This window comes from Sciurus vulgaris (genome assembly GCF_902686455.1).
Source record: "Sciurus vulgaris genome assembly, chromosome: 10".
Lineage (NCBI taxonomy): Eukaryota > Metazoa > Chordata > Mammalia > Rodentia > Sciuridae > Sciurus > Sciurus vulgaris.
Window position 1 is genome coordinate 71,033,321 of NC_136470.1, and position 15,892 is coordinate 71,049,212.

At 35.0% G+C, this 15,892-nt stretch overlaps 1 protein-coding gene across 12 annotated transcripts in view; it reads left to right on the forward strand.

Moving 5' to 3' along the window:
• Nucleotides 1–8,112: 8,112 nt before the first annotated feature.
• STXBP5L (syntaxin binding protein 5L) overlaps nt 8,113–15,892 on the forward strand; it is a 452,269-nt gene continuing 444,489 nt past the window's right edge. For 10 of the 12 annotated variants that reach the window (XM_079155277.1, XM_079155276.1, XM_079155278.1 and 7 more), the window contains exons 1-2: nt 8,136–8,260; nt 9,401–9,597. In XM_079155277.1, coding sequence (XP_079011403.1) covers nt 9,409–9,597 — 189 coding nt within the window. In that variant the 5' untranslated portion in view covers nt 8,136–8,260; nt 9,401–9,408. Of the gene's footprint in view, nt 8,275–9,400; nt 9,598–15,892 lie in introns of all 12 variants that reach the window. The other 2 variants (XM_079155274.1, XM_079155271.1) reach the window with 2 other exon arrangements.

The window sequence follows — 15,892 nt, forward strand, 5'->3', positions numbered from 1 at the left end:
ATATTACATTTGTTCCTTAAATCTTTAGGTGTTGAGCAAAGGAAGATGACCCAATGAAGGAGGTAAAAGAGGCCCCCCAAAATAGTAAGAAAATCAAAATAGAGTCATGTTGAGGAAGGTATATATGGCAAAGGTTCAATAAGAGATAAAACCAATCTTCTCAATTCACCCACTTCTTCACTGAGGTCTCTGGAAGAAATAAATTGTTATTCTTCAATATAGTCACAGGGTTCTGCTTATACCATTCTCATAATTACCCTTATAACAATGGTTTATAATTAGTTGTTTGCAAGTCTATCACACCCATACCCAATTATTATTGGCTCTTCAAGTTATATTTTTCTTTCTTTTTTTATCCTCTCCTCTCCTCTTCTCTTCTCTTCTCTCCTCTCCTCTCCTCTCCTCTCCTCTCCTCTTCTCTTCTCTTCTCTTCTCTTCTCTTCTCTTCTCTTCTCTTCTCTTCTCTTCTCTTCTCTTCTCTTCTCTTCTCTTCTCTTCTCTTTTTCTTGTCTTCACTCTCTCTCTCTCTTTTCTTCCTAGCTTTTTTTTCATCCACTATAACATCCAGCATTGTTTATAGTGTCAAGTAGGCATGTAATACATGTTTTTTGAATAAGTGAAATATTTTATCTAACTTGTGGCTTAATTACATCTTCAAATTCAGACCTGAAATTCTAGCATGATGCATGAATATTGTGCACTAATGTTCAATCATTTAGCAAATATATATTAAATACCTATAATGTGCCAGGTACTTATAAGTGCTGGGGATATAACAATAAACTAACAGACAAAAATGGATTGTTGCAAGTTGTTTTACAAATCAGAAAACTGAACCTTCTGTTACTCTTGGTATTTTTCCCTTTTCTCTAATCCTGTTCTATCAAAGGCTAAGGCCTTCATTAAACCTGCGGTACGTAAGCAGAAGACGATTCCTTCCACAGCATCTCCTTTGCTTCCTGCATTGAGGAACACGTTTCTGCTACTCTAACCTCTGACCCCTTCAACTGTCTTCCTTTCTTGGGCTATGTAAATCTCTGTAAGTGTAGATAAAGTATAAATATGGCAACCATATTTTTAAATTTACAATTCAGGGCACATATTCTCAGGGCATAAATTTATTTATTTTTTAATTTGAAAACTAATTTACATAAAAAGTCTTACAGTGGTGTAAAATTTAAATCACATTTAATTTATAAATATAATGAAAAAATCTTCATTTAAAAGTGCATAATTATGTGTAGGAAAATTTAAAAAATCAGTCAAGATGTATATTAGTTAATCTAATATTTGCATTGTCATTTTTATCATCTTCTATTGAAATGATGGCAAAATATTTCCCTCCTACTTTTTATTTCAAAGAACTCAGCTTCCTTAAGAATTATTATTTCCATCCCCTCTGACCCTCAAACCTCTTGGCAAGCCTCTGAGTACTTCATGCAGATTATCAGGAAATATTCTGCATTGCCATGGCTGTGAACTATTCATTAGGAAAAAAAACAAAAACAAAAATGAGAAAATGAACAAACCACCAAAATTCTCTCCAATTCTGGAGTTTGAACACAGAGAGCCTAACTTATGTGTTTTCTTTCTGTTTGGAAAAATAATATTCTCATATTGAAAATCTTTAAATTTATTCAACCATCTTTGACCTATAAAGACAAATCCCTTTGTCACATTTTACTAGCATGTTCTCATAAAGAACTGACTTAATGTCAGAGTGTCCATTAAGCAGACAACATGACTGAGTTAATTGCCTATTTTCCCAGTTTTTCTGTTCTAGATGAACATAAGTGAACCCATAAACTATATGAAGATTTTTTTTTCTAAATGACTAGGTATTTATGAATCTATAAATACTATCCAAGGTTCAAATCAGAACAAACAGTATTTTACTAGTTTTCATGTTAAGTTCTTTTACTTTGTGTCTTAAAATTAATTTTTTTTTTCCTTTCAACTCCTTAATAATCACCAATATTCATCTGAGACTTTAGTGGTAAAAAATTCTAGTAACAAACATTTATGAAGGGTTCCCAGGTGGTTTGTTTAGTGCCAGCATGAATTCTCTCACTTATTCTTCACAACAATCCCATAATGTTTGCAATTTTATATTCCCCTTTTAGATGAGAAATTGAAGCACAAAGAAGTTAAGTAACTTTCCCAGTGTCATACACTGAATGAATGGCAGACTCAGGTCTGTTTGAAACCAGAGTTCCTTCTCTTAAAAATACACTATGGTAAAGATGGCGGAATGAATCAGACATAATTTCCTGTCTACATGTATGAATACACCATGGTGAATCTCACCATTATGTATATCTGTGAGACTGGAGTCCTAATTAGAATAAGACATATTTCATGCCTGTATAATTACATCAAAATGGATTCTACTATCATGTATAACTAAAAAGAACAAATAAAATTTAAAAAATAGACTATGGTGTACCCCTGTATCCTACAGGTTTTGGCATTCCAATTTAAAAGCAGCATTATGGAAACCAGAGGTATTTGTGGAGGTGCTGAATATTTTTTGATAGTTTAGGAAAACAATAGTATAGAATATTTTAAATAGAAACTGTTCCAGAAAATTCAAGAGATTTGGCCTCCACAATTAAAGCACAAACACACTTAAATCATGTAAAACAAAGTAATATTTGCCTTAAAGAAAGAAGGACTATGGCTAAAGACAGTAGAGAACTGAGGATGACAGGGAGGAAGAAATGAGGCTGAGAAATAAAACTTATTTCTAACCGAGGAGAGCTAGAAGAAGAAAAACCCATAAATCACTCTGGCTGTTACTGAAAAAAATACTTGTAAAGTTCCCGCAGCTTGGCAAAGGTTAACAGAACAATAATGTTTTGTCAGCCCAAGCTATCCAAGGAGCTGATTAGAACAGAAAGCTTATCCTGCATAGCCAGAGAGGACCCAGTTAAAGGGTTTTCTTGTCTTAGAGTTTGCAATTGGGAGACAAGAAGTAACACATCTTTCTCTTACCCCTGACTGTGTTTTGAACTTTTGTTAATGGAAAATCAGTTTGGTTGGTATCCTTGCATATTCTCTGTCTGGTTGGTATCCTTGCATATTCTCTAAAACTCTAGTGCGCTAATTTTAGCAGTGCTCGATTTAATATGGATATTTACAAAATGTTAGCATCTTAACCCATCGTTATCATCATAAAAATTAATATGGTAATGGCATTATTAAATTCATTATTGCCAACAGAAAACCAAATACACATCCCTACTTAAACTGGTGCAATCTTCACGAGCCATGGTAAATTAAATCTTTCGGAAACGAGAGGCTGGGTCTACAAAGGACAGTTTCCACTTGTCTTTGTAATTCAAGTCCAAGAAAAGTTGTTAATCTTTGTAGTTTTTAACCATCTGGATCAAGGTCAAAGAATCTATGATATGTGACCTGAATCCTGCTGCCAACTTCAGTTTGAATAGCAAATTCGAAGTGTTCATATTTCTACTTATTTTGTCTATAATTACAAAAACCCAAACTGGTTTTAGTTTCTAATATTCTTTTAAGATTTGATTGTTTTCCCATGACATTCTTCTGTAGATTTATCTATGACTTTCTTTACCCTTTCAGTTCTCTTCTTATTTTTTCATTTCCCTCTTAAGTAACAATATCATACAACAAAATTATGATTTATTTATTGTTGAAACTGGAAGTTTGTGCTATTATATTTTTAAAATATGGATTACCATTTCTTTCAAACCTTAAAGTTTATGAAAACTTGTATAGTTTCTCCCTCTAAACTGAAACCACAAGTTGTAATATGTCATACTTTGTCACATTTTCCTGGTCTGTCACATTGATTATGCTCACTCGGCATTTAAAAATTCTTTGAATTTTGTCAACATCTAAACGAAAAAAGTAATGCATATGGTATGAGATTTCACTTTACAGAGGTTTATTTTTATAAGTCATCACAGAAAACACTACTCTTAATGAAGATATACATTTGTGAAACCTTTTAAAAATAAAATTAAGAATTATGTATGAAGATATTATGTACTTTATTTACATAGTTCCTAAAATGGAAACTTTATCAATTTTTTTAGTGTAAAAGTATGTATTTCATTTTTAGTTATAATACTATAAAGTTATAAATAAAATAGTCACAAATATGGAAATGATTAAGTAAATTATGTATTATCCATATGATTGAATATGATATTGACATTCAGAGTTGGTGAACCTAAAAAATTTTGAATGCAGCAAAAATGTTTAGTTAAAAAACAAATTAAAACAGCATATACTGAACACTTCTAATTAGTTTATATATCCTGAAAAGGATTAGAAATAAATGTATAGGTTTGCTAAAGTTTCAGTAACAAGCACATTTTACTTTTATAGTCAGATATATATGCCTATATGTAGAAATATTAAGAAGGATCTTCCAGAAATCTGCAATTGGTAAAAGGATACATTTGAGATTCCTGTGCTTTTCCCTACTATGGGCTAAAGTTCATCTCTATTGGCAGGTGCCTACCTGAGCACCCTTCTAATTACCTTTTCAATGAGGTTTTGTACTGTTTAGGGAGAGAGTGCAGTAAACCTTGGTTAAACAAATTATATAAAGACAGAATTTTGGATCGAGTAAAAACCCTTAAAGTTCATCCAGTCTAAGTTCTTATTCTCTCCTTCAGTTTCAACTTCAGATACAAAAAAACTTTGATAATATTAGAAATGAGAAAATAAATTACAGTCTAAAGCCAATTCCCATAAATGATTTCACAAAATAAAAGAATGAAAACAGTAGTATATTTGTAAGTGGTCTGCATCGTTAAATTTTTTATATGCCCAATTTCATTTATTTCTTGTAATGGCCTATATTTCTTCTTATATACAAGGGAAATTCAGATTAGATGCTTGTTATTGCCACATTTATTAAACTTAGGCCTGTCCCAACACTAATCCCCTTTTCTAACCATATCACAAGGTGATAGGTGAGTAAGTGAACATCTCTTTTAGAATATGCACAGAGAACTGATTTTAATTACAGATTTAATAGCAAATATTTGAGTTTTGTCCTAGAAGGCATGAGTTGTTTGCAATTCTGTTATTGATTGTATGCTGAGCCATACTTTGTATGTTTTGGTTCTATCCTAATGACCCCTGCATGTTTGTCTGAAACTCATGAGAGCTATGCCATTATTTAATTAACCTTGTGTTTTCTCCCTTTGTGGGTTTGGACTAGGCTGAATGAGGGGTTTTAATGCTGGTTTCTATTTCCTGTCATAGAAAACTGACAATTAACAACCTGTGCTCCTCCTTAAGGATGTATAATGAGGTCAGAAAAAGGTCAGATGATTTAAGGAGGAAGGATAATTTTTGTAAGTCTGGTGAAAATTCTCCAGAGAGGATGTAGGGAGAATCTGGCTTTTTCAGCTCTTTATGAAAATCTAACATATAGACTGGCAAATAATAAGGACTGTGCTATTAACTTGATTGAGTCAGAATTGGTGATAAGTAAGGCTGCTCAGGGCAGGACCCAGTATCTCCCAGAAAGCAGATTAGAAATGTTCACACTTGCTAATGTGAATAAATTTCAGCTTGGCTTTTGGATAAGTCTTGTATCATTCAAGATGAAATTTGTTTCTACAGATATTAGGCTTCTCTCATCTAGTAAGACTTTTAGGTTACAATTATTTATGTTGTTCTGCCATATACAAAATGCATTCTGTTGTTTGCTCATTTCTAGCCTTTACTCTTTTTTTTATTGTAAACAAATGGGATACATGTTGTTTCTCTGTTTGTACATGGCGTAAAGGCTACCTTTACTCTTAACTGTAAATTGGCATTACAATATTCTTGGCTCACAAGATATTTCTCTTTTAGATTGCAATTACTTTAAGATTTTTACTGGCTGTCACTTATTCATACTAATACTTACTGGGTGCTTGCTATGTATAATCATTATGCTATCTACCATAGTTAGTTTTTTAATGTTTTTAATATTTATTTGGAAACATTTCTCTATTCTAACATGACTTTTGTTCCACTTCTCATACCTATTTGTGGTCCCATTTGAAGGGATATCTACTCTATCACATCTTTCTTAACTCAAGCAGGCCCTTGAATTCCTTCAATGGTTTTCAAGAAGAGTCTTTGTCAGCCTGTTTTGTATGCTTTTTCTTTTTCAACTCTTCCCAAAGTTTTTGAATTAAAATCATGAACTAGTTTATGACAGGATGGTGCTACTGATGGGTAATTTAAGAAGTTTTGTTTGCAAACATTACATCTCACTTGGATGAACTGGGATATTTTCTTTCTTCACTATCACCAAAAGACCAAACCACCACTTGCTATAGGCTTTCATTTTTCTCAGTTTTGACTCCTTTGACAATTAAGAAATTGCAGGCAAACTTGCTGATGAAGGGAAGGAGGGCATCTAAATCCATTATTCTAGGCAGCAATTTCTAGTGCACCAATGGTTAAGAAAAACTCTTTTCCCTTTGAAAAGAAAAACCAGACATAAAAAGAGTAAAGCAAACTCTTCAGCTTTAATTAGCACCCGTGTTTGGAGATGGGCAATGGGCCAAGAAGAAGGAAAAAGGTGAGAAAAGAGTGCATACATATATAAGTCCAAAAAAGGATTGAAAACCCTACCAAGACCTAGGTTACATAGATATGGCATTTGTTTCCGCCCTTATTTTTATCTTTCCCAAACATGATATAATTGGGTGCCACCTTGTAAATCTTTAATAACGATTAATAAATCAACTGTTCAAACGCTTTAAGAGCCTATTACAAGTGAATCTTTGTGCCAGCTACTAAACAAGCTAGGAGAAATATACAATCCCATGACTGCCTTCAAGAGTTACTGTTTAGTTGTAATAGTGAGAGACAATATAAGGGGTCACAAAAAGGAGTACACAGACATTTGAAATGAGAGTATGAAAACTGAGCTGAAGATCTGAAAAACAGCTCTATTCCTTCTCTATTACTTCCTTACTATGCGCTTAGGCAAGTCATATCTCTTGCAAGTCGTCTCCTTTCTCTATCACCCCACCCCGAATGAGGGGTGGGATGGGGAGAAGTGTCATTCTAGATCTCTAAGATGTAAGACAATAAATATTCGCGGTGATTACTTATGAGCTCTGTTGTGTTGCCCCAGACTGAAGTATACAGTTAGTTGTTAGCAGCCTTCCTTTTCACAGATTGATAGAACTAGGTCCAAATTTCCCCCAGTTCAATAGCAAGTCAGCGCTCAAGACGACATCCTTCCATTCAGATGTACTGCACCGAGTGGTGCAGCTTCCAAAATGATTATTGTGACTCACAGAAAAAATGTTTGAAATGTATTCTCGACAGGGTTTACTAAGTGAGAGAAATACATCTTTAAAAAATTAAGTATCTTTGGATATGTGAAAACGAGTAAAAGGAGTAATTGCGCTTATTAGAGTGAACCAGGTGAGTAATCAATTCCTTATGATCTTCAAGCCTACATATGTCAAAACTCATTTGAAATGGAATTCACTCTGGCAGAAATGACCCGTTAAGCCATTAATAGGTAACAGCTCAGTAGAGGTTAATCGCAAATAAAGTTGAGTGCAGGTGGCAGGGTAAGTGAAGAAAGGGAGCTCAACAGATACACCTGGCGAGAGGGAAGAGGTTCTCAGAGGTGAAAAGCTACAAAACACCTGTCCAGTTCATAATATCACCCAAAGGAGGAGCTAAGATAACCCTGCAGACTGACTCCAGGTGTCCAAGTTCGCACGTTTGCAGGCATTCTATTGATTTACACTTGCTTCAACAGGTAGCGCCAATTACAGCCCCCTAAACACCGCCGGCTATACTCGTCAAAATTGCTGTCAATCAAATACCTCACCTACTTTTCTAAATTCTCCCCTCCCCCTTTCATTGGCTTTTCCTCGGGCCTATCCTCAAATTTCTTCCGCGTCTGGAGACTACGGAACTTGGCGCTATGGAGCCTAGGATTGGCGGCAAGGCGGTTCCCTCCCTTTGACGTCCCGGACCGCTCCGCCCCTCTCCCCGCCCGCTCAGCCGGGGAGGGGGCGGGGCGAGCGAGGGGTCGCTGGGGCGGGGCTTGCCTCCCACGGCGGGAGGGCGGAGCCTGTGGTGGAACCCGCCTGCTCCGTTAGGACCTCGGAGAGCGCCTGGCGCCGCGACCGCAGGGATCGGAAAAGCGGCCGCAGCTCAGCCGGACCTACGCCTGCGAGCTCGCCGCCCTACGCGCCTTCAGCTTCCCGGGCTGGCAGGCGACTAGTGGCGTCTGAGGAAGGTGCCTAGTCCCGGGTCAGATATTCATCCCGCAAGGACGCCACCGCCGTCCAGCCGCAGCTCCCTCACACCTGTGCGCGTGTGTTTGTGTGTGTGTGCGCGCGTGCGTGTGCATGTGCATGTGTGAGAGCGCCCGCGAGAATATCTGTGAGAGTGTTCGTGTGCCAGCTGGGCGCGCGACGGTGTGAGGGTGTTTGTGTGTTCGCGCGCCCGCGGGCGGGAGCCCAGCGCCACGGTGCTCGGCCCAGGGGAGGGACAGCGGGAGCGTCGGGTTCGGGCCGCAGCCGTTGCCGCCCCCGCCTCACGTCTCCTGAGAGCCGCCACCTTGCTGCGGAAAGAGCGGACCGCGGGCGGGCGAGAGCGGCAGCGGCGGCGGCTGCGGGCGGGCGCGGGGGCGGGGGGGGCAAGCGACGCGGGGAGAAAAGGGGGCAGGAGACGGGGAGAGGGAGGGGGAGGCGGAGGGAAAGTGCCGGCAGCGGTTGTCGCCGCTCGCCCCTCTCGTCGGCTCTGCCTCTGGGTCACCCCCAGATGATTTTGGGTTTCGGGCTTTTGGGTTCGGGGACGGAGAAAAGGCACTTTTGCCTCTCACTCTCCAAATTCCCTAGTGAGAAAAAAAAGGAGCCTTGAATATGATGGGGAGATAGCCTGGAAGATGGTGGCAGAGTAAATACTGGCTCCCCCGCAACATCATTTTTCTGAAAATAAAATATTGTGAACTGAACCTTTAGAAAGAAAGCCCGCCTCTGAGAGACACAGGGGGTCTTAGTCTATTGGACCCTGGTTTGATTGTATAATAATGATGATATAATGCTAATGACGATGATGACACTGCCTTTTATTTTTACCCCAGTGCTGATAAAGCGTAGCTACAGCTGGGGAGAAAGCCCTTGAACATCTCTAATGTGTGAGGAGGGAATACTGTTGCTCTTGGAGTTGTGTTTTATTTATTTATAAAGATACGATTTTTTAAAAATTTAAATTTGAAAAAATGAAGCCTCCTTTTCCCCCTAGTTATAGCCAATGCTCATAAAATGGGAATTGGCTACTCTTGCTTTGGCTAATGAAAAGGTAAAAGCTTTTACCTGATATAATTCCATGTGTTAAGTCACCCCTTTCTCCTTTCCTTTGAATTTCTCAACAGTGTTTAAAATGAAGAAGTTTAATTTCCGAAAAGTTTTGGATGGTTTAACTGCCTCCTCCCCTGGCAGTGGTAGCAGCAGTGGCAGTAACAGTGGTGGTGGGGCTGGAAGTGGTTCCCTGCATCCAGGAGGAACTGCAGGGATTCTTAGAGAGGAGATTCAGGAAACCCTGACTTCAGACTATTTCCAGATTTGCAAGGTAAGTTGGCTTAATGCTATCATTTCTTTATTCTACTGTCGAAAAGAAATAAGGGGAACACACACGAACACACATACATTAGGGACTGGAAATTGTTGAGTTGCCAGCATCAGAGTCTATTGCAGAGAGCCCTGTGGAGAGGTCAATTTGAATTAATAAAGATATTTCAGGCATCAACTTTGGCATCGACTTAAAAAGCAATGAGAGTTTAGGGGGAAGAAAAGTACACAAAGTAGAATTTGCAAGATAATGTTTTGTCTACCCAATAGTGGACAAAATATATTATTTATGAATAAGTAGTAAACTGAAGGAGAAAATAATCATTTGGTTTCCTCTGTTGGCATTCAGAGAAATTGTTATTGTTTCACTGTCAAGTATAAAATGAATAAAGCTAATAACATGTTGCTAGAATTAAGTAAATGATGGCAGGATAAATATATCTATTTTAAAGGGTTCAGTGGCATTGCCTTAAAATTATGAACAGAGAAACATCCCCAGATTTTTAGACTCTTCATAAATGTATAAACAAGCAAATTTCATGGTCTTACTACTTGTGAGAACTTGTAATATTTTTAAAACTCAAAAATAGCTAATGTACAGTTTAGTGAGGAAATATTTTAGGTAATTATACTTTGATGTTGAATTCCTAATGAATAAGCAAAAAAATGTATAAAGAGTGTCTAATAGGATGAGAAGATGAGAATTTACAAAACAAGCGTTATGTTAATATGTAGAGATATAATATTTTATGGTCTAAGGTGATTTATAATCTTTATTGCACTTTTTTGGTTATTTCAAAATGTGCTTTTGACACAGTTTATGCAAGAAAAAGCTTTAAGTCATTTGTATTATACAAATGAATAGAGCTTTATAAATGTGCTTAAATACATAAGAAAAAATAGTAAACTATAGAAATCACAGAAATTAAGTACCAGATATTTTGATTCTTTAAGGAAATTCTTTTTGGAATTATTCAAGAATTCTTTTGTAGTAAGAAATGATGTAAAAATGAAATAAGGTTCAATCATTGCCTTAGTCTCTATTCCTAGCAGGTCATTATAAAAGCATTAAATCTGTAGTTATTAATTTAAAAGCCATTTTTATTCAGAATGTGATTAAATAAATAGATTTAATTCTAACACTGAAATTTGATATTTTTCTCAATATGAAATAATAGATATTTTGTCATATTGAAGAAGGGCTTAATAGTGCTATGGTTATGAGATAAACATGTTAAAGAGTACCAGAGGCCAAATTTGAACTGCTAGGCAGGGGAATTAGGCTCTAACTTGCTAATCTTTGACATATTACTATTTCCATTCCCAGATTCTGAGAAATTTTCCAGATTCCCTCAATTCATGGATAAAATAGTGATTCTAGAGAATTTTACTAGAGATAAATTGTATAGAAAAGATAAACTTTTGAAGCAGGCTAGTATTGGGCTGTTGAGGTTAGAAAGCTGGTAAAGAAAATATTCAGATCAAATATCTCAGAAAAACATGTGAATGTAAGAGAATAAAATGGAACATGTAGTCATTTACCTATCCAGAGAAGAGGTGGTCATGGGAAGTGGCAGCAGTTAAGTATGTATTACTTAAAAAATGTATGACGTGGTTGGAAGAACACTGGCTTAGGAGTCAGAAAATTTGTTTTACTTAAAGCTCTGTTCACCAGATAGATTATCTTGAGAAAGGCATTTATCTCCTTTTAAACTTCATTACTGCATCTGTATTATGGGAATAAATATTTCAGCTCTTATCTGAAAGAGGTTGTTGGAAAATGAGAGAAGACAATAAGATAAAGGTAATGCATAGTTTGGAAAGGGTGATAAAAAGTACATTTATATTAAAATTTTTTAAATTGCCTTTTTTGTAGTAGAACAAATATAACATATATCTTATAATAGATAATGATTTTCAAATAAATTATAAGGATAGATAGCTATATAATAAACTATGTACTAATAGTACTGAAGTCTTACTAAATGGGGAAAATACTATGGCATTCTTGAATAGGAATATAGTTAATTTTAAAAAGTGGTTATGATTGTATTATTTTAGGTTATCTAGTCTACAATAAAATATATAAAAATTAAGAAAATTCCATAATTTGAACTGTTATTAAAATGGGGACTTCATTTAGACTCATTGATTAAATGTGCCAAAGAACATTTTATTCTGAGTACTGAGGAGTTGGCCAGAAGGTGCCAACATGGCCATAATTAAAATGTACATTTAGACTGTTCTTAACATGGCCATAATGAAAATGTACAGTTAGACTGTTTTTTTTGAAAACCATCCCCCTCTCTACTATCTGATGAGTCATTAAGTCATTCTATTTCCTTAGGGTGTCTGAAATTTATTCCCTTTTCTCCATTACCAGTACTTGTTCATTCCATGATATTTCCTCACTTGGTCTTTTGAAAACCACTTCCTAACTTATTTTTGCACTTCTTGTTTTACCTCATTACACTTACAAGTTTGTTGTAATATTAGTTCTGAAATACAATGTTAATATTGTCATTTTCCTGCTAAAAATTCTGTTGGTTTCCCTAGAGCAGGGGTTGTCTACAAAAAATAAAGTTTTATGTGAAACCCTGGTAAATAACACCTACTAAGATAAATAAGTAAATGTACTTTATTGTCATATATATAATTTATCTTATAAATTAAATGTACTTTATTGTCATATATAATTTATCTTATAAATTATAATAAATTATCCAGTCAATGAAGACAAATTTTAAAAGTATTTGGTTTCTGTTGTAAATATTCACAGACAGATATTAGGGAATTGTTAGCCTTAAAAAAGAGAAGTGTAAAGCTATACCCTTTACAATCAATGAAATATCTATAAGAAGTTCAAGAACATAGAAAAAGAGTTTAGTACATCAGTTTACTATATCATTTTAAGTTCATTTTGTATTTGAATGCCCCTGTTATTCAAAAGACATGAACCCCTTTTCCTGAACTTGAATTCTTTGAAATACAATTTTAAACCACTGCTTTATACAAGGTACTGCTTACCTTGATTTCCACATAGTTTCCTTCAGAAGGGTTCCTGTTTACCTTTCTATCCTCATTTCTCTGGTTCCTAAGGCATTTTTTGTTCCCTGAAAGCATTATATTGTTACATATCTTATGCCTTTTCTTGTTCTGTAGCTTCTGATTAGAATGCCTTTTCCACCTTTAAATATAATTGAAGAACTCCCAATTTGACCTTTATCTTATAGTTCAGTCATCACTACCGTGAATCCGGCTCTGGCCACTGCCTCCTCATCTGCCTACTAAGGTTATTTAATTTGTTTTTCCTCTGTTTTCTTATATAGATATAGACATATATATCTATAGTGTTAATTTAGCACCTGGTGATTTTTTTTAAAAACCTATCACTTCCACTATACTATGAACTCTTAAAAATGAAAATATATTGTTTTAGTTTACTTCCTTATTCTTAGAGTGTACACTACTTAGCAGTTCAGTGGTTATCAACTCTGCTGTTTAAAAGAGATTTTTGGCTCCTCTCCAGTCTTGGAGAATAAAAATCTCTAGGGATAAGGCCTAGGTAGTTGCAATTTTTAAAAAAGGCCCTACAGGAGATTTTTATGTATAGTTAATATTGAGAAGCATCACAGTAGGCATTGATATATTTTTTAAATGAATGAAGCAGTATATACATGGTTGGTTAATTGAAAGAGATTAAAACAGAAAACCATTATTAAGAATGTATGTCTTAACCATTTTACTTGAAAACATATGTATTAATTTACATGCCACTTGATGAATGACCAAGATTTATTTTATTGTGTGTTGAGTGGTCTATCTCTATAGCCTCTATGTGTTCTTGCTTCACTCAGGCCTCACTACAGTAAGTGATGATAGTTACTCTGATTGGAGTTCTATGTAGATTTCTCTTCCATAAATCATTCCAAATTTATATGTATAACTTGCAGTTTTGATTTATTAAAGTAGGTAAAGACATGCTTTTGAAACAAACTCAGTGTCAAGTTCATGTGTGTGTATACATATGTACATGTTTGTATATACATGTACGTATATACATGCATACGTGTGTGTATCAATTATTTTCATTCAGGTAGTTAACCGGTACACACCTATTAATCTGGAAGCAGTAGAATGTGGGTATTTTAGCTGAAGAGTAGTTTACTAGTTTTAAGCATTCAGTGAACCATTAGTATCTATCTGTATGTTGTACAGTGAAATTGCAGAGTTTTTGTTAATCTAGCAAGTTGGTCAGGTTAAATTAGTTTTGAGAGCTTTAGCTAGAAAATATTGGAACTTCATAATAGTTATGTAAGAAAAGCAAGGCAAAAAGATGTTAATATTGTAATTTTACTGATGAAACTTCTGAGGCCAGAAAATTTAAATGGTATCCTTAGGTCTTGCAAGTTTGGTAAGATCATAGGTAAGTATAACATTCATTCAGGCTTCACTACAGTCTTATTAAAATAGAAGAAACTTTTACAATTTAAATCATGCCATTCCTGCTCTAAACTCGGCAATGGTTTTTCATTTTTTAAAAAAATAAAATAATAAATCTATTATATCTCCCAAACCTCTAAATCATTTGACTCCTGACAAGACTTTATTTTCATTGGTTCTTTTCAAAAATTTACTTTTTACCATGTATATTGGACTTAAATTGCTGTTTCTTGGACATGTTGTGTGTGCCTTAAGGCTTTTTGCATTTACTGTTTTCTTTACTTAGAACACTCCCTACCTTCTGCCAAACCCCCATATAATTACTTACTCCCTTCACTTCACTTGCTTCCTTTACACCATTTAGTTCTGAGTCCAACTGTTACCTTCTCAGAGAGGTCTTCATTGATCATTACTCAACTCTTTTACTTTCTGCTCTTATCCTGATGATTTTTTCTTAACACTTAATATTACTTGTTATTAAATTATATATTTTCTTAATTTTTGTTTACCTTTTCCATTAGAATATAAATTCCATGAAAACAGGACTTTATTTTGTTCACATATGTATTACTGATGTATCAAAAGTGCTGACCACATAAAATGTAGTCAAATATTTATTGAGCAAATAGGATCAAGCTGTTACAGAGTGACATTTAAGAACAAACTAGATATTATTTTTAATAACTTATTGGAAAGAACTTTTGTGAAATAAATTTTATATTACATAAAGAAGGAAATCATCACTGAAAGAATGATACCACTCTAGGAACATGCTTGTACTGATTTGCTACATTATAGTTCTGTAAAACCATTTATGTTACTAGTTAAACAGTCATAACTTTGACTCTAGGCAATAAAGGAACATGGTATATAATTTTCAAGAAAATATGGAAAAGAAGGTTGCAGTTTCAGTTAAATTTATTTCAGCTTTTATTGAATAAAATATTAGGAACATTCTTATTTCCAGATGACCAGAGAAACAGTTCAGAACTATTAGATTGATAGTACAAATACACAGGATGCTAAATCTAGTTAAGAAAATAGATAATAGAAGTATCACCAGTACCCATATAGTATAATTCCTAAAGTTCTGAATGAACTCTTAAATGAACTAATTTACTATTTATAAACATTTATAAGCTGTTTTATAAATGCTTATGATGCAATTTGTGCTGGGAAGTGAATCTTATAATTGTGATCCTCATACTAGATATCTTCCCAAGTAAATATGTATAAAATCAGAAACACGTGGACTAGAGAGAGTTGGGGTTTTCAGGACCCTGAGAAGCTAAAAGGAGATTAAATGCTCAGATATACTTGAGTACTCTCTCTTCTCCAAGATTTCTATTGTCTCCACATTTCCCTGGCACATCATTGTATTTAAGTATTTCTGTAACTGAGATTGGCACAAGATCATAATTATAGTTCCACATTTCTGTAGTTTTCGTTCTTGAAAAGAACCATAGAACATCCCTGAAATGTGTAGACTTGTCTCATTTCTATGCTTGGTAAATGTAGTACAGTTGACTTTGTGGGATAACTTATTACGTATTGATCTGACATTGACTTCATGTTCCAGTCACTAAAAAGGACAGTAAAGCACGAACATCTTTAAGAATGGTAATGGAGGCAAACCATGAAAAATTAAACTACCCTTGTTAGGACTGAGATGTTAACAAGCTTAAGAACAAAAAAATAATTAAAAGATATTTTTAATAACAGTAAACAAAGCCTGATTTTTCCGTAGTTTATTCTCTCTGCTTTTCTTATCTTAAGTGCATAAGCAGATAGGGGCAGGCTTGAGTAAAGAATTGTAGACATGTAGAAAGCATGTTGATAGATTTTTGAAATTA